At 41.5% G+C, this 23,777-nt stretch overlaps 1 protein-coding gene across 2 annotated transcripts in view; it reads left to right on the top strand.

Annotated features, from left to right (window-relative positions):
- LOC311239157 (tetratricopeptide repeat protein 39C-like) overlaps nt 1–21,378 on the top strand; it is a 50,544-nt gene extending 29,166 nt beyond the window's left edge. Inside the window, exons 2-14 of one of the 2 annotated variants that reach the window (XM_084327415.1) lie at nt 596–644; nt 5,286–5,414; nt 6,080–6,194; nt 7,138–7,546; nt 9,373–9,541; nt 16,307–16,400; nt 18,420–18,527; nt 18,624–18,733; nt 19,722–19,845; nt 20,003–20,100; nt 20,240–20,344; nt 20,435–20,473; nt 20,591–21,378. In XM_084327415.1, coding sequence (XP_084183541.1) covers nt 596–644; nt 5,286–5,414; nt 6,080–6,194; nt 7,138–7,546; nt 9,373–9,541; nt 16,307–16,400; nt 18,420–18,527; nt 18,624–18,733; nt 19,722–19,845; nt 20,003–20,100; nt 20,240–20,344; nt 20,435–20,473; nt 20,591–20,725 — 1,684 coding nt within the window. In that variant the 3' untranslated portion in view covers nt 20,726–21,378. Of the gene's footprint in view, nt 1–595; nt 645–5,285; nt 5,415–6,046; nt 6,195–7,137; nt 7,547–9,372; nt 9,542–16,306; nt 16,401–18,419; nt 18,528–18,623; nt 18,734–19,721; nt 19,846–20,002; nt 20,101–20,239; nt 20,345–20,434; nt 20,474–20,590 lie in introns of both variants that reach the window. The other variant, XM_084327414.1, reaches the window with a different exon arrangement.
- Nucleotides 21,379–23,777: the final 2,399 nt, after the last annotated feature.

Below are 23,777 nucleotides of genomic sequence, written 5' to 3'. Positions count from 1 at the left end.
GACCTTGTTAAACTCCAAATTTAGTGGTGGTACAGTAGGCTACTTCTTATTAAGCTTTATATGAATCGGAAGTTGACATGTTCCTTTTTAGTGCTGAGGAAGTTTCCTGACCCTAGGAGGACCCACGAAACGACCCATTCAGAACTTAATAATTAATTATTTAAAAGAAGGCTGTTTTTCTTAATTCACTTTTAAGAGATGCGATGAATGCACGATTTCATCAGACAGCTTGCGCTAAAACATTACTAATCAAGTTGCAACCGTTGTCTCCCAGCTAGATGCTTATTGTGCCTGGGGTGTGTACAATGCTATGTTCCTGAAAGGAAGATGGGCCAGACTCGGTGTGTTACTTTGAGTCACGAAGTCCGTAGTCACTATGAAGGGAGGTCTGTCCCATCTGAAATCACATTGCCCATGAGGCAAATTGCTTTTGCCTGACTTTCTTTGAACTTGGCATATTCACGTTTACAGTAACCTGATTCAGAGGATCCTGCCCTGCTATCTGTATTTTAGTCGTCTGTTCGATGTTTGTGATGTGTCTCATAGACAATTCAGTGTTCCTCATCATTGTTTCTCTCTATCTCATCTCTTTTAGGAGCCATAGTCCTTTGATGAGTTTTGGGGCCAGTTTTGTCAGTTTCCTGGTGAGTAGTGTGACACGCTACAACATGAAACTCAAACACATACGACTGTACGAGTTACAACTGTAGATGTTGATCTGCATAACTATCTCTGATACATAATGCTGCTTAAGGGACTTCCCTTTTCTTCCTGCCAGGCGCAAGGATGTTTGACAGTGGCTGACAAAGAAAGTATTCACTGGTGGCCGATTGCCTGTTTACAGTAATAAATTATGATACCTTATTCTGTAGCCTTGAAACCTGAAACACAATGATTATATTGCCACACTTTTCAGTCACAAAGTTCATTGGTTGTTTACTGCACTTTTCCCCACATGTGTGATTATGTGTTGTGGTACAGTATGGAAGAGGCATCTGTTCATAAAGTAGAGCAAAGTATAATAAATATCTCACTTTGAGCTGGATAGGCTAATCATCTGTGGGAAGACATAATATTAGGGGTGGGAATCACTAGAGGCCCCATGATACCATATGATGCAAGAGTCACAATATTGCGATTTCTTACCTTTTTTCAACTGCAAATTATGTCCCCAACGGAAATCTTTGAACATCTGTAATACAAAAATATATACATCATCTGTTTTTATCTAATGAGATAAAAAATGTCAGTGTGTTCACCTCACTCCTTGGTGTCACTGCATCAATATAATATTGGCACATAAAACATTGCAATATATTGCTGTATCGATTCCCCCCCTCCCACCCCACCCCTATATAACAATGCAACTTCATTATCCACATAAGATAGATACCTGTGCTTGGCCACACCAGGGACATACAACACGTACTGTAGCAACACATAAGATAGATACCTGTGCTTGGCCACACCAGGGACATACAACACGTACTGTAGCAACACATAAGATAGATACCTGTGCTTGGCCACACCAGGGACATACAACACGTACTGTAGTAACACATAAGATAGATACCTGTGCTTGGCCACACCAGGGACATACAACACGTACTGTAGCAACACATAAGATAGATGCCTGTGCTTGGCCACACCAGGGACATACAAGTACAACACATAGCAAGTAGCAACACAATAAAAACCATCTGTTTTGCTCCTGTGTTTACAAACATTAACAATGGCCACAAAACACAGGATATGCAATTTAAAGCTACACGTCTCACGTTAATCCTTGTATCAAGAGCTCAGTCCAACAACTAGATAAGGAAAACAAGTCCCTATTACGTTTTGGATGATTGGGCCTTTATAAAAACTTTAAAAGTAAAGCTACAGAAAATAGTGTTATGTGCTCTATGTACAATTAGTGCATGTAGTGCATAGATTAGTGCATGCTACCCTACGGACTTATGGGGTGACCGTGGCTCAGGAGGTAAAGTGGTCGTCAGGTAATCGGTAGGTTCCCAGTTTGATTCTGGCTTCTCCCGGCAGTGTGTCGAAGTGTCCTTGTCCTCCTGATGAGCAGGTTGGCACCTTGCTTGGTTGCATCTGCCGTCGGTGTGTGAATATGTGAGTGAATGTGAGGCATAAAATGTAAAGTGCTGGATAAAAATGCTATATAAATGCAATGCCATATTGCAAATACAAAATAATAAGAGAATAGAGGAGGCACATTCTTGGGCTATTGGAATCAATATAACTAGAGAACAAAACATTCGTGTGATATCGTATGATTTCACTATAGGAATGAAGTAGCTAGGTTCATGGCTTGTCATTCTGTGCATCATGTTACCCAAGTAGGTACATTCAGTAGTTACAGTAGGTATATTAAAGACATCTCTACATTTTGACACCAGGACTAGCTTTCTATTACCTTTTTTAATTTTCTTTCTCCCTTTCTATCGACGCACAATGTTTCGAAAAAAATTATGAAGAATATTTCCTGGGGGTCCAAACGGAGAGACTTTGACGAGGAACACAATGGCCACTATGGGAAAGCCAAAAAAGCATTCTTAGCTACCAAAAGGTCACCTGCCAAAGTGGCTAGTAAGAGGGACAGGGTTACACACCACTGTCGAATTCTGCTCATATTCTACTCTGGGCGAAGCGCTAACTTGTTAGGTAAAGTAACGTTAGGCAATGAAGCTGTGCTTCAAAAACCTTGTGTACGGATCGTAATGTTGTACGAAGTGGTGATTTTGAGAGATGGAGAGAAAGGCGTCGCTAGAAGCAGCTGTTAACCTTTTAATCGCCAATGACATGTTTAGACGTCATTCCTCACCAATGCGTAATCTGCCAATGACGTCGTACAGCGTCTTTGAGATCAATATTTCAAAAATCTGTCATGGCAATCATATTTCACCCACGGAGACTTGACGGGTGCTGTAGAGCTCCTCTCAACTCTCCAACGGTGCAAGACCGCCATCTGGTGGCTGATCGGCGAGGTGCCAAAACCGGAAGTGAGCGGCCGGAAGTGGTGCTCACCCATATTTCGTCCGGCCACTCGCTATCGCTCGCGGGACTCCAGCTTGATACACTGGATAGCGATCCGTTGCCAATAACTCGATAAACAACATGATTGATGATTGATGATGATTTGGACATATATATAGTATTATACAACCTGGAACTGGACCAACTAGATTGACATCCCATAATAGCAAACTTTCTGCTCCACGCTGATCGCCCAACGCTACGGTGAGTTTCAGCGTGTTTGATTATTATTATACATACAAACTGCTCCAATCAACATATCACCCATACTACATAAATGATTTAACGTCGGCCACGGACTTATAAACCCCCCCCCTCCGGTCACCAGCAGATGATGAGGCAAGACGTTTAGGACCTTGTACAATTGAAATTTTTTATCTGACGTCAATCGGTATCAAACTACATTTGATGATCTAATATATGTATTCATGGCTATAACTCACGTTTTATGAAATGCTGCAGAAAACGATAAAAACATATTTATACTTTAGACCATATTTTAGTATGAATGTGTGAATGAAAAAGTAGAACGTTGCTACATCCTAAACAATAGATACTTGATGTTGAATGGGCCATAGTAATGTCAATTTAGCAATACAATTTAAAAAGTTATAGCCCTGCAAAGAAGGCGAGCAGCGGTGTGATCTGTAGTGATGAATTTCCCTCTGGATCAATAAAGTACATCTATTCTATTCAATTTTATAGCAAAGAAAAATAAGGAAAAATCCCTAGCTAAAAGTATCTTAGCATTGTAGCTCAGGTCAACTGACGCCACTAGTGCATTCTTGTAACAAAATTGCAACATCTGGTCATTTTGGCCCTGTTCAGAGCTTGTATTCAGATCAGATCTGGTGACCACCTCTTATGCCAGGTGTAAACGCACTGAGATCCCATTGCTTAAACCACATTCGGAGGTGGTCTGGGACTCTGAGTCACATTCTATTCAAGTGCAAGCTGGGCCACTTGAGAGACGCATTCTAAAGCCGGGTGTGAACAGACATACTCGGAGCTGGTCACTTGCGGTCGGGATCACCCAGATCTGATCTTAATGCCAGGTCTGAACAGGGCCTTTGTGTTAGCAATGTGGCTCTTAAAATTAGGCTAATTAGCCAAACATATAATTGTCCTGTAAAATGTCACTTTTACTCTCACCACAAATGCAGTTTAACGGACAGAATTACTGGTAAATGGGAAAAGAAAACACGTCCATTGTCTCCATACGCAGGGGGGGGGGGAAGTAACTGGAGCTTTGCGGCGCTTTTCACCAGTATTTAATGTCAGTCGGACCGTGCTTTACGTTCTTTACATGTGGGATAACAAACAAACATAGAGGAGCATGGCATAACACAACTTCCTACAACACTCCGATACAGATCAGCCACAAGATGAGGAACTTAACAACCTAAAAGGATACTTCTCTCATTTGGATGTAAGAGATATGACACACAACAAACCTCTGCTACCACCAGAAGAACCATGAGGGGCAGAACAGGGAGAGACTAATGACGTCAGCTACATGGAAAGTGTTGAAAGCAAAAGCAAATGACTCATATTGTGATTGTATTTTGTCCATATTGCACTGCCCTAGCGGCAGTCCTGTGCGCCGTGGGGAGAAACGCCTGCAATTATGGGTTACAAATGCTTGGCACAAATCCAGAAAAATAATGGTTTGAAACAATGTGAACCAACATGGCACTATGGTTAATGGGGGTGGGAGGGTAGGACCTCCACGGCCAAACTGATCACCTGTAGTTTCAAATAGTGTGTTGTTCCAGGGATCAGGGTTTTCTCTTGTGACACTTTTATATTCAATACTAAATATAGGCCTACATATCATACTTTATTTTGAATTTTCAGAGGTTAGTTTCCACCCTAAAACTACATGGTGCACCTTGGCTGAATCATGCCTGTGGCTGGTACCTGCAGTGTGTTTGCTGCTGCTGCTCATATATATTTATCATAAATTATTCAAGAGTTGAAGCCAACTGAGCTTGACTACTGAGCGCAGACACATAACTGTGACCTTTGAATATAACTGACATTAGATTGACCTATTCAGTTTATTCTGCATGTACTTCTGACTCCTGACTTTGGTTAATTGGGAATCGGCGTAGTGCCCTGTGTATTCATAGTATCCCCCCAAGTGATTACCATTAAGTGACAAACCGTGGCCAATGAGCAATGAGGTTGGTGATATGCGTCATTAGAATACCACGGGTTGGACCGTGTTTAACTTCCAGAATGCCATGATGACGTTCGAGGAGGAGAAGATGCAGACAGCCTTTGAGGATCTCCGAGCCACAGAGAAACTGTGCAAGAGTGAAAACACAGGCGTCATTGAAACCATCAAGAACAAGATCAGAAGGAATGTGAGTGCCACCGTGAACGCACACATGACATACCTGTAATGCCATACGCAAACACACATGACCTCAAAAGGGCACACCTGTTGACTTTACCCTGGTAATCCCTCATCCAAACACAAGTTCACGCTCAACCCTAATGTGAGCAGCTTGGCTAAATAAAGGATGAAGAGAAAATGAAACACCCCTGACTGTGTGAAAGGTAGCAGTACATGCAGTAAAAAAATAAATAGGGACGTCACGATACATGTACTTGTATTTGTAAAACTACTTCGATACTACTACTCAGTGCCATGTTTGTTTAGAAAAACACAAAATGTAATGTTAAATCTTTTATATTGTATTTATATTATTTTAACTTAAAATACTTAAAAAGCAAGACTGTGTTGTATATTTAATGTGTTACAGTCAGAAAGTGAGGAACTTCTGATGAAAATAAAACGTGTTATTGGTATTGGTAATGGTATTATTAAGTACTCATATCAGTACTCTGTATCAGCAAGTACCCAAATGTAAATACTTGTACTTGGGTTACAGAAAAAAAAGTGGTATTGACATCCCAAAAAAATTTAAAACATCTTCTGCTCGCTGTCTTGTCTGTTTACTTGTCAACCAGTCGGCCTGCCGTGTCTCATCAGGTGTGTAAGTGTGTGTGGCCTCACTATGTGCAGGTGGACTCCCAGAGGTCAGGGGTGGCTGTGGTGGCGCACCTTCAGAGGCAGATCATCATCGCCGACTGCCAGGTGTACCTTGCAGTATTGTCCTTCATCAAGCAAGAGTTGTCAGGTAGGAGCCTTCTATTGTGGCTTTGAGATGAGGTATATTGTACATATATTGTATATGATTGTATATTCCTCTTTACTTACTTACTTAATTACCTTTTTCTTTTTTTACTTACTTTCTTACTTACTTTTTTTTACTGTATGAAGCACACTCTCAGGGGCTCATACAGAACCAAGCATTTCACCGTAAAGTACGTGTATTTTATTTATGGCTGGGACTTTATCGCATTAATTTCGATTAATTAACTACAGAAAGAATTAAAAGTTAAATAAATTGATTCATTTCATCGCATGATTTTTCTTTATTGTGTAAGAATGTTACCTTTCAAAGGAGACCAGACTCATGCATGTGCTATAAGTATAAAGTATAATAAATAGCAAATAACTTTTTTTCTTAGTCTGGTTTGTTCATAAAAAAAAATTAATAACAGAAATTGAGATCAATCAAGATATTTTTTTTTTCAATGGTCAACTGTTCTGGAATGTACTTGAAAGTACTGCGTTTTACTTTTACCTCGAAAGTGCTTGAGTTTACAAAATGCGCTATATATATTATTCCTAAAATTGCTGCACTATGTTAAAAATGGCATTGATCTGTTGGTCTGTGTAGTAGCTAATACAGGATTTAAACGTATGTATAATGTATATTCATTGATTCACTCGTATACCAAAATTCATTTTAATTGAAAAATGTTGCTTTTCGCATTAAATATTGATATGCAATAAAAATGTGATATTAATTTAGATTAATTAACTATAAAGTCTCGAATTAATTCGATAAAAAATTGTAATCGAGTCCCACCACTAATTTTATTGTGATATTTAATAAACAAACTTGAACTTGAAACTTGAGATGAATGAACTGTGTGGTACCGTAATGGTGTTGGGTATTTAGTGGGACTGGGGCCTGAATGTCAGGGTAACACCTCTTGTAACCACCCCAACAGCATATATCAAAGGAGGCTGGATTCTTCGCAAAGCCTGGAAGATGTACAACAAATGCTACAGTGACATCAGTCACCTGCAGGACGGCAGCAAGAGGAGGTCCTCCGACCGGCAGGGGTCCCCGTCTCCATCTCCGTCCCCTTCCTCCGACCGGACCGCCCGCAACCGTGCCTCCCCGCTCCCGGGGCCGGCCCCCTCCCGGCAGTTGGACGGAATCAGCCCCGCAGCTCTGGACAGGCTGAAGGGGTCGGTCAGTTTTGGCTATGGCCTGTTCCACCTCTGTATCTCCATGGTGCCGCCACACCTGCTGAAGATCGTCAACCTACTGGGGTTTCCTGGCAACCGCCTCCAGGGCCTGTCGGCCCTCACGTATGCCAGTGAAAGTAAGGACATGAAGGCCCCCTTAGCTACGTGAGTAGGTGTGCCACACATCCCTGTAAAGAGCAGTAGTGTCGTAGTGTTCCTTCTCAGGAACTCTGTTTATCTTCGGCTAAAGGAATTCTTCGTCGACTAACGGTCATGTATATTTGCTGACTAACCAAGTATTTGTACATTTCATTGAAATGTAAAACTGTGTTTCCTACATTAATGTCCCCCTGCAAATCAATGTTGTCATGTGTAGAAGGACCTCTTTAAAGGGGAATACTGCCGATTTTCAACATTTTGTGTATTTTACTTACCTTTGAGATGTACTATGATGATGAGCAGAAAGCTAGACTCTGTTCCAGAGCTGAGATCTCTAGGCCCACTGGGTCACATGAGCTGCTTACGCTCCTCGGATGCTACTTTGGCAACGCCTCTCCTCTCACCGCAATACAAAGTCAATGGGAGTTTAGAATCCAAGACGTGAGCTGTGTTATTTTGAGGGCAAACAGAGAGCATGAGAGCACGAGAGCACGAGAGCAACAAATAATAACTACTTAGCTGTAGTTGGGTTTTGGGCTGTTTGTTTAATGTGTTCATTTCATTCAGCTGTTTAGGATATGGTGTGATAAAGTAATGGCGAGGTATAATTACTAGAAAAGAGTTCTGAGATTGTTGAAAATGAGATGGTAACCTCTTATGGTGGCTTGTTTTGAGGTATACTGCTACTGGATGTGAAAACAAGACTAGGCCTAGTTAAGTTGGACCCGGTTACACGCCAGTGCGAGACTCACTCATGCGTGTTTTGCGGAGTCAAGTCAGCCAGTGAGTCACCCAGTAACCGACATTGGCTCATATTGGACGACTGAGTCATTATTTAGGGATAAAATACATTTCAGACGTTGTAATTGGAGTGAATTTGAATACCACCCACACATCTACAGCATAATGCAACAACACTAAAATGCATTAGACCGCTGCCAGCGCCTGAACTGAACTGCCCCTAATAATAGATGGAATCTCTCCCATGGCTAAATTAGTTCCTCCATTAATGCCTGGGCAGTGAATAATGTCTTTATTCCAAACCAGACATGTGTTCAATAACCAAGCATGTGCTTTTTTTTGTTCTTTTTTTTGTAGATGGTGGCATTAGATATGTGGTCATAGATGGGGCTAGAGGCATTTTACAAAGAAATGTGTTTTTACAATACAGCCATTAACGATATAGAGTGCATCTGTAAGCACACTTTTTGTCTCCGTACTTTGAAATGGAACAATGGCCATGAGCTAATATGAGGGTGTTATTAGTACATTCATAATGGTTGAACTCTGTACGAATTGTAGCCCTTTTTATACTTAGCCCCCCCATTTTAGGGGATCAAAAATAGTAAGATCCTCTACAATCAATGACTATTGATGCTTAAAGTCTGCGATCCTTAAACAGGCATTTGTGAAATCGTTTTTTCCCTGCTAACAAATATATTGGAAATGTTTTGAGGAGTTGGCCCTCATGTCCACAGAGTAAGTCTGTTTTCCAGGAAGAGAACTATGTGCGGACATCATTTCATCTTTAATTCAATATCTAAACATTTACCAGTGCATCAGTATTATAAAACTTTGGATGTGTGGGGACCATTTTGAATAAAAAATCACCCTGATAACTATTACAAAAAAGACACTGTAATTTGTAGTGAAATATCATTATACTGTAAAAAAAAAAAAAAAACATCATATCATTGTTATATTATATATTGGCTATATCTCCCAGCCCTACATGTCATATCCACTGTATGATTAGTACTTTTCAATATAATGATATCTACGTTTAGTGCCATCAGTAGAATTCCAATCATCTGTTTGTTTTCCTCACTCAGGCTAGCCCTCTTATGGTACCACACGGTAGTGCAGCCGTTCTTTGCTCTGGGCGGCTCCGACACACAGGCGGGGCTCATGGAGGCCAAAGCGATCCTGCAAAGGAGGGCGGCAGTCTACCCAAACTCCTCCCTCTTCACGTTTTTTAAAGGCAGGGTGCAGCGCATAGAGGTAGATACAAGTAAAACACTACCTTCTTCTCTCTTTGCAAGTTATTCACAGTATCATCATGACGTGTGCTTGCCTTGTCTAGATAATATTCACCTGTACCTGTCTGCAATGTGATACTATGAATTATGCAGGGGTGTAAAAAGTACCCAGAAATTATACTTAAGTGAAAGTATAGTAGATAAGAGCTGTCTTTAGCTCATTATTTAAGGAGACGTCAGAACACAGGATTCAATCGAAAACACCGTGGAGGACAAAGGTTTATTGCAGTGACGATCATCGAACAGCACAACCCAGAAAATCCTAATAGCCCAAACCTAGCATAATTTCTTTTATACTGCATATGACGACATATCCTGCGTCAGACCTGCGTCAGACTTACGTGTTTAAGTTGTTTACCAATATTGGCACAAAATGTGTGCAAAGGACTTTATGCTGGTGTGAGTGTGTGTGATTCCATGTGTGTGTGTGCGTGCATTAGGGATGCCCCGATCGATCGGCCACCGATCGTTATCGGCCGATAATCAGTATAAATATGCGATCGGTGATCGGTGATAATGCTTTATTTTCGCCGATCGTCAAAACCGATCTCACTCTCTCGTCTCGATGAGTTCTGTCTCAGACACCGGGAGCTGTGCGGCGTCTGCTCCTCCCTCCAGCTCCTCCCGCGCGCATGTAAACACGGGTCTAGTAGTCTAGTCTAGTGGGACGGGAGGACGGCGTCTCCCTTAGCTAACGTTAGCTACCGTTACAAAATGACCCAGTTAACCATTCACTTCCAGTCCAATACATGATGAGGCATTGTCTAACCGAACGGTATCTAGCCGGCCAGCTACCGATAGCTCCTGACATCAACAAACGCTCCAGCAAGTCTAGTAGAGACGTGTACGATACCTCAGCTAGCTCATGTTAGCTGACGCCAGCTCACTGTTCAAAACGAAATGTCCCACTGAACTAAATAGTTCACCGAGGCGCTGTATCAACGTTATATAGCCGGCCAGCAGTAGCCACAGATAGCTCCTGATATCAATGTTTTATAACACACATTCGATGCGTATTCGAGCTGAGGGCATGTTGTTGAATATGATCAATTAGTGTCTAGCTGCAGCTCCGGAGAATCCTGGCCGTAGCTGCAGGCTACTCTAGTATAGGGCCCAGCTGCAGCTCCGGAGAATCCTGGCCGTAGCTGGAGGCTACTAGAGTACACACAGACAGTGGAGCTTGTTGCGTGGTGGCGATGTCTCGCAGATAATACAAGTACAAGTCTAATTATATAATATATATATTTATAAAAAAATGTATATACATTTTTTTTTAATTTCTTTTTAATCAAAATGATCGGTATCGGATCGGTATCAGCCGATATGGCTCACGACGATCGGTATCGGTGGCAAAAAACGTGATCGGGGCATCCCTAGCGTGCATGTATGTGCGTGCGTGTAAAGGTGTGTGTGCTGGCGCTACTGTTATGTAACTTTAGGCCTGCTTCCTGCTATTTCACCAGATATATCCTTCTATTGTGTAGTTATCAAATCCGTACCCCCCTTGAGACTGACTGTCTCAATTGCACCTCAGTTCACACGACAGTGGGTTAATTTACTTAAGTATAGCATAGTTCATAATTATAGCACTACAATATTACAGTATTACATACTATAGGCCTCCTTCTGTTATCACATATAGCTGATCAGAGGCTCACCGACATACGGTGCAAAAGACCATGTCAATGTGTGTGTATAGTGTACATGTGTGTGTGTGTGTGTATGTGTATGCGTGTGTGTGTGTGTCTATGTGTGTCTGTGTGTGGGTGTGTGTGTGTGTGTTACTGGCGTCTAATGTCTCTGATAAAGTGTATGTGTGTGCGTGTGTGTCAATGTGTGTGTGTGTGTGTTTGTCAAGGTGTGTGCGTAAAGTGTATGTGTGTGTGTGCGTGTCTATGTGTGTGTGTGGGTATGTGAGTGTACACATGTGTGTAAGGGTCATTATGACCGGAGCTCAGTGTTCTTGGCCGCTTCCTGTCATTTCCTTCTGCACTTCCTGCCTTGCTCTCATCGCTAGTGAGAGCAACATTTACGAGGATACAGTACCGTCCCAATACAGCTACAACAAATATATATATAAACATTTAAAGTGTATTTTCCACTACAAAAGTATGGGTACCGTCTCAAAATCGTACTCAAGTAAAAGTCAGAGTATCTGGCTAAAAACACACTTGAGTAAAAGTAAAAAAGTTTCTACTTTTAAATGTACTTAACACATTCAGTGCCAGGCATTAGACAGGGCCCGTTGTAACAATGACATGCTTTAACAGATAGGAGTGTGTCACCTTGTTTGTAGAGCTATAACTATATTCTATATTATAGCTATGGATACTATACTATGGCCCATTTGACATCAACTATCCATCGTTCAATATGTGAAAAAGAATAGATTTTTTCATCCATATGTTCCCGTGTTATACCGTGGTGAATATAAGTATAATTTCAGAGTGATCCAGGATAATTCCTGGGAAGCGTGTTATAGGGCGCAACGTGAATCCTACTATAAGCGTTGCCACTTCTTGCCTGGACACGCTACTATTCCCAAATCAAATCTATATAATAGGTATTATGTTTCACCATGAATGCATGAAAGGGGGGTTGTGGCATTCGTATTGAACACTAAAAATGTTGATCAGCTCGATCTATATAAAAGCATTGGACGATCAAGCCAGAATTTACGTCAGATAGTCCTTACCCGTGATCGGGAGTATTCCAAAAATAATATTCCAATTGTTTGATTGCCATGTGGTCCATCCGATGTCCATTTGGTCCACGACATAACCCACCACAACATATGGATCGAGAGCGTTTGACGCGCTTCAATGCAACCAGGAGAACCGCTCGACTGGCCCGACCCAGAAAACTGTGCCCGGAGACATTTGACCGTTGAACAGGCCAAGATATATGCTGCGTCCCATTCCTCCCCTTGGCCCTACCACATGGCCCTACGGCCATTTCACTTTGGATCAAGGGGTAGTGACATTTCAGCCCTTCAGATATGGCCCTACAAACGGAGTCTGCCAAGATGCAGGCTCGATTTCAAGGGAGAGATGGTATTTCCCAGAATGCACTGCAAATCTAAAGAAAAAGAAAATGGCGGAGCGGTACCAGTAATTTAGACAAATGGAAGTATTGATTTCTTTGTAATGAATCATTAAAAAAATATACAGTTAACTGGAATATGTTAGTTGTTTACACATATGTTGGATTATGTAATTGGTTTGTCATAACAAACCAATAAAAAATCGCTAATTTAACCACTACATCCATATGGTTTCTCTCTCCATCTCTCCCTGCTGTGCAGAGATGGAACACAAAAGTTATGAAATTCAAGTTTATCTTTTAAACTATAATATTTTTATTACATAAACCTATACATCATTATTTTCAGAATTTCAAGACTAATATTAACCCATTCTCTGCCACCACTTTGATTTGTCCTAATCCATTCTCTGCCAGCTCTATTTGTCTATGGAGATGTTCATCTACTTTGCAGGGCTATAACTTTTTAAATTGTATTGTTAAATTGACATTACTATGGCCCATTCAACATCGATTAGCTATTGTTCAGGGTGTAGGAACGTTTTACTTTTTCATTCACACATTCATACTAAAATACCGTCCAGAGTATAAATATGTTTTTATCGTTTTCTGCAGTAATTCATAGAACGTGAGTTATAGCCATTTATGCATATATTATATCATCAAATGCAGTTTGCTAGCGATTGACGTCAGATTAAAAATTTCAATTGTACAAGGTCCTAAACGTCATGACTCATCATCTGCTGGTGACCGGAGGGGGGGGGGGGGGGGTCGTTTATAATGCAATGACCGACGTTAAATGAATCATGTAGTATGGGTGATATATTGATCATAGCAGTTTGTATGGATAATAATAATCAAAAACGCTGAAACTCACCGCAGCTTCCTCTTACCGTTGGGTGATCAGCGTGGAGCAAAAAGATCGCTATTATGGGATGTTGATCTAGATGAACCATTTCCGGGTTGTATAATATTATATACGTCCAAATAACGTTGTTTATTGAGTTATGGCAACCGATCGATTATCCAGTGTGTCGAGATGGAGCCCCGGGAGCGATAGCGAGTGGCGGACGGAATAGGGGGGACACCAAGCACTTCCGGCCCCACTTCCCCACTTCCGGTTGGCCGATCGGCCACCAGGTGGCGATATTGAACCGTTGGAGAGTTGAGTGGAGATCCACAGCACCCGTCAAGGATCCGTCGGTGAAATATGAATACCATGACGAAAATTTGAAATATTGATCTCGATGACGGCGTAATCCGTCATTGGCAGATTAAGCATGGCGAGGAATGACGGCTTAATCCGTCATTGGCGAAAAAAGGGTTAATAATACATGGAAAGATTAATAACACAATTACTATCCAAGATGGCAGATGAAATCCAATATGTGTACAAATGTTTTTTGTCTTTGGTAAATGCTGTGTTAGGTTTTTGTGTATGCTAAGCATAAATAATATACAAAATGTTAGTAACATGTAGTGTCCTTTAGTAAAATGTAGTACTCTGTTGTAAAATGTATTATCCTTTAGTAACATGTAGCATCATTTAGTAACATGGAGTACCCTGTTGTATCCTGTAGTACAATTTAATACGTGTACTACCACTACCAGTACCATGTAATACACTGCAGTACTACTGTATATGCTTTATTATAGTCTCACCCATTCATTTTCTATTTGACTGACATACTGTATGAATATAAAGAACCTGACTACCATTTGATTAACACTTGTGCTACAAAATAACAACACAAAATGTCAACAGTTTGGATACCAAAAACCTTTTTATATACAAGCATAAACACTGAAGACATTCGTTATCATTTACATGGTATGCAGAGCAAGCTTCATGGTCCTTCTGATGTACTGTAAGCTGCCTGTAAGTAATGTAAACAGTCGGCGCATGGGTGAGTTGCGTCATTACGCTGTCGGCAACTGAGTGCTAGTGCTGTCCCATTTCGTGACTCCCCATCGAGGGCACTCCAAAACGAGGGGTAGGGCCAAGGGGTAGGGCCAAGTGGTAGGACCAAGGGGTAGAGCCAAGGGGAGGAATGGGACGCAGCCATAAGGTTTGAAAGGGTGCTCGATACCGCCATCTAGCTGGATGCGGCCGGTATTTCACTTTGGCAATCTCAGACTCATTCCCTATGGCAGGGGTCGGCAATTAGGTTAGGCGGCGGGCCAATTTTTCCCCAAGCCATTGAATGGCGGGCCAGAACCAAAAACAATGGCTAATTTAATATAATGATAGTGAAATTTTTTTAACTATCAAAATAAACGAGCTGCATAGGTGGCATAATAAACTGTAAACGACATATACATGCACTGAACATTATACCTTTGTCTTTTTTTCCATTGTATTATAAAGCGCCTCTCTATCGGTCTATCCTACATTACGCGAGCGCAACCGTCTATCTGACGGCCACGGACCGGTTTAATGTTGAATGTTTAATGTTAAAACTATCGATGTATATGGAATTCGTTAAACGTATCCGTTGTCTTACTTATTCTTATTGAATCTCAAACAAGCCTCGTCTTGTTAAATGAGACGGGGCTGACTCATCCAGATTGGGGAATCCCCCGCGATCGATTATTGACACTTCCGCTAAATATATTAATCTAGCTACTAACTGGGGAGACTGATCAATTACGGATAAAGGAATATAGTGGGACGATCGATTATGATAGTTAACCTTGTTAGATGAGGCTGCACTGGAAATGGAGCTAATGGACTTCTGAATGTCTCGTAATTCAAATACCTATAGCGCCGTCATTTCAGGAGCTTCTTCAAGCACTCTTTTTGTTTAAAGTTAATTGCATTGTTTTTGTTTAAAGTTAATTGCATTGTTTTTGCATTGTTTTTAATTGCATTACTGTTCACATGCATGTGTGGTGCCGTCAGTCATGAGTAAAGATAAAGCTTGAATGACTTACTGAAGTCATTGTCCATGTTTTTATTTCATGGACTGGTGTTTCCCATTTCAGCACCACGCGCTGTCCACCTCACTTTGAGCAAACCTATATATATGGTACATTGCACCTCACTGCCTATACCTGTTATTCACTCTCAACATGGATAAAACATAAAGTATGCATATAATAAAATAAATATCATATTCTCAAAATAAACTGACGGGCCAGAAATGATTGCTGGTGGGCCAATTTCGGCCTGCGGGCCGCCTATTGCCGACCCCTGCCCTATGGTAACACCAAGGTCCCTGGATGAATAATGAATAAAAATATCAAAAAAAGGAAAAAAGGACCCAAAAACTACTTTTTACGTTTTTTTGTTTTTTTTCACTCAACCATTGGCCTCCAATAACGACTTTTTACGTTTTTGGCACTGAAAGTGTTGAGTACTAAAAAGTAAAAGTAAAAACTTTTTTTCTGACTGTCTATTCTATTAAAGAGGGGCCAGAGAAACGAATATAGTAATTAAAATGGTTGGACCTGCGAGATTTGTACTTTGTAGGTCTGCATTTTAAATGTAAGGAGTAAAAAAAAAAAATTCTCTAAAATGTAATTGAGTAAAAGTATACAAACCTAATAATACTTGAGTAAAGTACAAATCCCCCAAAACAGTACTTGAGTATTGTAAGTAACGAAGTACAATTACTCAAGTACTTTACACCCCTGGAATTATGTCCGTCTTTAATTCACACTTCAAATGGTTCCTTCCCTCCAGTGTGAGATCAACAGTGCCTTGACATCCTTCAACGACGCCTTACATCTCGCCGCTGACCAGAGAGAGATCCAGCACTTGTGTTTATATGAAATAGGTACCGTTTTCCCTCACTGTTGCAAGTATACTGTGGGGGTGGGGGGATTTCACAAAGCAGGATTATGTAGTAACCTGGGAAGAAAGAATTGAAAAAAACAAATGTTTTGTTTATGATATCTATTTTTTTTTTTTTTATCCACTTTTTCTCCCATTTTCCTATATTTTTCTCCCATCCCAATTTCGTATCATTCAATTCAACCCTCCCCTGTCACGAACGCTGTTTCTTGCCTCCCACAAGCCGGCTGCAATGTGGACTAAGTCATACATAGCACAAGTCCCCTCCGGTACTTGAGGTAACAGCAGTCGCATCTTTTCACCTGCGCAGCTCGATCTCTCAGTGGTGAGGAGTAACGCGTGGGAGGCTCACGCTGCCCCCGACACTTCCTGATTCTACTGCGCAGGCGCACCAACCGACCTGTAGGAGTCGCTGTCTACAACGCCCGATCCCCACCCATCAGTTTCCCACCCCCTAATACGGCCAATGTGTATTAGTATGAACGACCAGCTAAATTGAAAGCAATGTGGAGCGCTGGGCTCGAACAGGCGAGCCCAGCGTCTCCGCATTCGTGGCAAGCGCCTTGCCCACTACGCCACGTAGCCGCCCATGATATCTATTATTAATACTGTGTGTATAACTGGATTCTATTAAGTTTAGTTGAAGTTATAGTTAAACCTTTATTGTATTTTTTCATTCTCTCAAACATAAAGGTGCTATAGAAAACATTCAGCCACTAGATGTGGCACTAGAGCAGGGGTTCCCAAACTTTTCAGGCCGCGACCCAAAAATAACGGGGTCAGAGAGCCGCGACCCCCACTATTATAGGAGGTAAAAAAATTATAATTTTTTTTTAATAAATGGAAATGTATGGTTGAAACATGCACACGTTCAAACGCACACACACTAATAAGCATTGGAGGCTTTTAACCAGGGCCGGACTGGGGAAATCATTCAGGCCAGGAAATATAGTGCAAAATATAGCCCCAGTCAGGGGGTCCCCCACCAGGACATTTCTTGTTACAAAGACTTCATTTCCTGCATTCTGGTGCAGGCATTTTTTTATTTGTACCCTTTAAATGCCAGTGTTTGTGATGGCATCACAAATTATTGTTAAAAAACAGCCTAGCATATGTATGATTAGCAACAACACTGATTTTGATGGATTTTCTGTTTTTTTCTAATGTTAGATTGAAAATAATACAATCTTTTATTTAACTTCAGCCCTGATCATAACACCACATATTAATTTTATAATTCTAACCCTTTAAATGCCAGTGTGTGTGATGGCATATATTTGCAATATATCAAATGCAAAGTAGATTTTTCTGGGGGGGATTATTACAGGCTAGCATGTGTCAATGATTAGCAACAGTTTTTTGTAAGGGTCCCGCCTCCACCAATCACATGCGGCTCCTTTTGTGTGTGTGTGTGAGAGCAAGTGAGAGAGAGAGAGATAGTTCTCCAACTTGTGTGAGTTGCAGTGATCTCCTGGCTGTTCCCCACCTAGGTTATCTCTAACTATTGCGCTGCTGCAACTAGAAACACTGTCCTGGCCTGCTTCTAAGTTCAGTGGCCTGACTGCAAAAAATGGATTTTTCTTTTTTTTTTTTTTTTTTTAAACCACCCCCCCCCCCCCTCCCCCCCCCCCCCACCCCGGGTCGCGACCCCGACTTTGGGAACCCCTGCACTAGAGCACCAGTATGTCATTTATCCAATCAGGTGCCTTCCACGTGGGGAAATAGCAAGTAGGGAGGGGATACATGCACGCAACATAGATTTTGGACCGGCAAACCATTTTTAAGCGATAAATTCATTAATCAATAATTTGGGAAAAAGCTATATTTTAATCTGCACCTTTCTAAAAAGCTCTGGATGTTTTCTCTTTTTTTTTACGATTACTCTACATTAATGTTAATACAAATGTTATCTATAGCACCTTTAACTTATCTGTCTAACGTACTTCCTTTATTAGTTGTAGCCTCCGCTGTAATGATGTGTCTTGCGGCTGATCTTTTTCAGGGTGGTGCAGCATGATTGAGCTGAGCTTCAGAGACGCCTACAGGGCGTTTGAGAGATTGAAGACGGAGTCCCGCTGGTCCCAATGCTACTATGCCTACTTAACTGGAGGTGCAGTAACAGAGCATATAAATTAGGCTATGAGGAGTAATTCCATCCTAACTCTAAAAGCCTTAACTTCCCGGCGTGTCCTCTGGTCCTCTACAGTGTGCCAAGGAGCCACGGGTGATCTGGAGGGAGCCGCGGAGGTCCTTCAAGACGTCCAGAGGCTTTTCAAGCGCAGGAATAATCAGATGGAAGTGTTCTCACTGAAGAGAGTGAGTATGTCCCCAGGTCATTCTCTGTACCACAGATTCGTAAGGCCTACGCACATGATCACCGGCAAAATGGCTTTGGGCAGCCATCGTTTTCCTATGGGGAGAGCGATATTGCCCGACTAGGCGGCAGCGCTACCCTTGGCAGAGCACACCGTTTGAGATTGAACTCTCCGATGAACAAGTATGTTCATGGCGGTCTTTTCTTTTCTAACCTAATCTATCCTACCTAACGTTGCTTCTCGGAAAGGTATTCCATTACAGGGTAAATAGGATTGCATGATAGCCTTCCTGCTAGCGATCAACTAGATATCTTGCCTGCGCCCTACCTCGCGGAGAGCAAAGGGCAGACTGCTAATCCTCTGTAGGCAGCTTTACACTGCGAACAAACGGGGAGCGACTTGATCATCCATTTATAAATGCAGTCCATTTATACCATCAACCAGTCAATCGAGCGGTGACCTGGGAAACTGAACTGATGTTATCATGGTTGACGTGTTTGTCTGCCACAAAAAGCCTATCAACAGCCAATTCAGTTCAGTTCACTTTCTTGTGAGAAAAAGAAGGTTCATAAGTCAAAACCTCGGTAGCACCACGAAACCACTACAATGATACGATCTGAGCCTTGATAGCACCACCCAGACCACTACCACCGTACAATCTGAGCCTTGGTAGCACGAGCGACCACTACCACCGTACAATCTGAGCCTTTGCATGGCCCACAATATATGAGAATAGAAAAACCCATTAACCAAGTTGTGTGTATATTCGCTGTTGACCAAGAGAGAGTGAATTGTGAAGCAATCTTAAGTTCACACATCACAGAGGTGTGTGTGTGTGTGTGTGTGTGTGTGTGTGTGTGTGTGTGTGTGTGTGTGTGTGTGTGTGTGTGTGTGTGTGTGTGTGTGTGTGTGTGTGTGTGTGTGTGTGTGTGTGTGTGTGTGTGTGTGTGTGTGTGTGCGTGTGTGCGTGTGCACACACATTTTGACAGGCCAACAAGCTGAGAAAACCAAGTCCATCCAAGGAGCTATGTATCCTGGCGGTGATTGAAATCCTGTACCTGTGGAAAGCTCTGCCCAACTGCTCCATCTCTAAACTCCAGACCATGACGCAAGGTAAACGCCTCTCGGATGTGACCATCACCCATACAGATGCTGCTGCAACACTGCAACCACTTATTTAAACCAGCAGTTTATTACTTCATTCAGAATTTCTACCATTTTGTTTGGTCTCATGCTGCTGGATTTAGCTACTGTTTTCGCCTTGTTTCAGTTCTGCAGGGAATTGACGATGCCTCATTTGCTGGCTTGAAAAACCTGCTTCTTGGTGCGATACACAAATGCCTCCACAACAACAAAGATGCCATTCAGGTACTGTATTGTCTCTGAACAATATTATGTATACCAATATTGCGTGTGCAATAGTCAAGCGACTGTAGTGAAGCAGTGCAGTGTTTCTTTGTCAACATAAATACCTAGTGGCTGCATTGTGATTGATTGAATCTTGCAGTGTTTCCATATGGCTGCAAGAGATGAGGTGGGCTGTCTGAGCAACTCCTATGTACAGCCCTACTCCTGCTATGAACTGGCCTGCGTGTTTCTGGACAGCCCGGAGGTAAGGGGTGTGTGTGTAAGAGATTATATCTGAGAATGTAGGTCAGTAATATGATTTAATTTTATATTTGATTGGCTCTTTCTCCACCAGGCTGCGGGGAAGGGCAGAGCGCTGATGCTCCAGGCAAAGGTAAGGCACAGTAGGCCTCGTCGCATGCTTTTCTTTTTGCACACCAACGTCTACATTCATTAACATCAACTGGCACTGGCTTTTGTTGCTGTCTGTGTTGTGTCTGGGCTCCTGCAGGAGGACTATGCCGGCTATGACTTTGAGAACCGGCTTCAATGGCGGATCCACTCAGCCCTGGCATCCGTGAGGGCCGCTCCTCCACCTGACCTGCCAACAGATTTACAGAGAAATGCTGAAGAAACGGGAAACTGATCTTTTCGGAAAAGCCACCACAAGAGCATCTTGGCACTCTGATGTTTTGCCCCTGGTTAAATGAATGTATTTGTTTCTGGTTTTAAATAATGAGCCCACAAGTCATTTTAAAACAGTGCATAGTTTACATTAAGTGTTACCTGGAGGGATAGTTACAGTTCTGGTCAGTAAGAAGGATCCAGTTTTTTGCTCTATACATTGATGGCAAGATCAAGCCTTTAACAAGCAATTCAAGCCCACTAATGTGAAAGGAGGGCCTCAATGTATTATCAATGACTCACTCAACCTATGGTTACAATTTTATGAATCCCATTGTTAATAACTTGGAGCTTGTGGCAACCTGTGACTAAACGTGTTACTGTAAAGGCGTTAACTTTGCAGATCTGTGCTGGCGCATTTCACCTACAAACCACAATACTATCCACCACTGAAACTGTTTTTTCCCTGTTGGTTTTTAGAGCAGAGACTATATTTATATCAACATAAATAAGCACAGGGGACTTTATGGATTTGTGCCAACATTTTGTCCCTGCACTTTCGAATAGCCAACATATACACTGTGCTACTTGTATTTTGTTAGCTGGAAACTGGTTTTCCTTTGTTGAGTTTGGTTTTTATTGTTTCTGTTTTAAGTAAATAAATATCACACACCCATGGAACATGTTTTGGATGTATTTTAATGTACAGCGAGCGTATTGTAGTAGACTGAGGCATCACTTTGAACAGTGGTGTGTACAGGGTTGGGTAACTATCCTTTTGGTCTGCTACCAGAGTGCCCCTTCTCAGCTCTAATAAATGCACTAAGATATGAATTGGCATCTACAGTGTTTCCTGAATGAAGGGGTGCACAAATATGGCACTTTCACAGTGTAATTTGACTAAGTCATCATGTCACAGGGGCCTTGATGCCCAGAATGAAGACCTTGATGCCCAGAGCGAAGACCTTGATTCCCGGAGCAAAGACTGATGCCCAGAGCGAAGACCAGGTCCGACCCGGTCTCCCATAGACCACCCCTGGCTGTCTGACCTTTATATCAATAGTGCATATCATTATATTTCCTTGTCAATATAGGTAGAGCGCATATAAATAGGCCTATTACACCAGCATGCATCGATAGCATATTGTAGATACATGTAGACCATTAAATGTATAAAACAAGCCTGTTATGCCAGCATGCATTAAATAAATAAAACGGGCCTATTACACCAGCATATAGCCAATTAAACAAGATCTACGATACAAGGTGGAATACTTTTATTACATTTGAAGACATTTTTATTTGAGCCATTATGGGCCCTGGCTCTGATCCTTAACACCAGTGATGAAAGGATGCCCTCTAGCTACCGTGGTTCTCACAGTGGGGTATATGGATCCCCAGGGCTCCTTGAGGGGGGCCTCTAGCAAAATGAATAGTTTATTTAATTCAACACAATTTAGGATAATAAGATAACATATATATTTGTATACTTGTTTTTGTTATACATGGCTTACACATGTGGTGGTATGTCACGTTTGTTGTAGTCTAATGTCATTGCATTATGTCACATGGTGTGTGTTGTCCTGTTAGATTGTTGTATTATGATAGTGTAGATAACCAAGTCAAATTCTGATGTAGCCTATATCAACATTGGCGAATAAGGCCGTTCTGATTCTAATACTGTACATCTATTCTGATCACAGGTTTCACTCTCACTCCAGGCTTCTATATCCCCACTGGGGGGTTCACCACAGCCTCATAACAAGAACCACTGACTTTAAGGGCTAGCTAACCTGCTGCAGTCATTCACCAGTCAGATGGTGCAGGAAGTCCTATTGAAGGTATCATCTACTCCCTGCACATCCAATCCTAATGTCACATATCCTCATACTGTTATATACAGTACTGCCCAATTATGCTACCATTCAAAATCTGGAATCAAAGAATGAAGTGAAACAGCATATCCCATATGGATAGAGACGTTCATTTACTGGACAATAAGACATTCAACAGTTTACACAACTTTATGGTCTCACAAAGACCTTCACTCTTCAAATTGATTTTTTTTTATAACATGGTGTAATCATGGATGTTCAGAAATCCCCATTTCAAAGATGTAGACTATTTTCAGTATCTTTATTTTTCCTTTTTCTTTTACATGAAATATAAAACAACACAAGACACCACACAATACAATAATAATAATAGACATGACTTCACAGGCCAATAACAATAAGGACAGTAGAATCACAAAGATAACTAAAAATAAAAACGAATTATATTACCATGACACCACAAAAGACATTTCCTCCCCCACTACCGCCCCCCACCCCGATCCCGCTCACCTTGAACCTTCTCGGCCGCCGCGGCCCACAGCTCAATGCTGGCCTGTCCCACTCCAACCACATGAGCAAAACTATTTTCAGTATTTATAAAATATATGTATTTCAATCAAATACATCCCTTCCTATCAGTATTCTATAGTTTAGATGGATACTGTAATAAAAACATATACCATTAGCAGGAGAAACTGCTAGTATAAGGAAACTGCTGTTTGTCAAAATGCCCTTCAATAACCAACTGCACAACCGGGGTACAAAAGACTCAAAAGAGTAACAACTTTATTAGATAAAAGTACCAATGATAATCAATTCATACAGGGGACACAGGGTTAATAATCAGGGGGAATAATCGGGTACCGTAAAGGGCTTCTGTTATGTAAGTAACTCACCCCCAATCGGGCTAAGTTCAATGACCTAGCATATATAAATATAATGTACAGGTGGTTAAACTGGGTACAAATCAGATGTATGTGTACAGAGTTGTATTATATAAATAGAGACGGTATGACAACTACAGCATAACTAGTAAGAGGGTAATAGTAGAAATGTAGAAATATAGGCAATTGAATCTAACGGTATGAGATAAATCAACAGTGTAAACAAGTGTGAGGGTCTGTATGCCCTATTGGTTATATTGATGATGCAAATTAGACAGTTTGACATTAGTTGAATACAGAATAGAAGTACTTTATTACATTTTGGTAGTAAAATTAAATACAGAATATAAGTACT

This window comes from Notolepis coatsorum (assembly GCF_963971535.1).
Source record: "Notolepis coatsorum genome assembly, chromosome: 13".
Taxonomy (NCBI): Eukaryota; Metazoa; Chordata; class Actinopteri; order Aulopiformes; family Paralepididae; genus Notolepis; species Notolepis coatsorum.
Note: the sequence above shows the minus strand (reverse complement) of the source record. Positions and strands in the feature narration are given on the sequence as shown.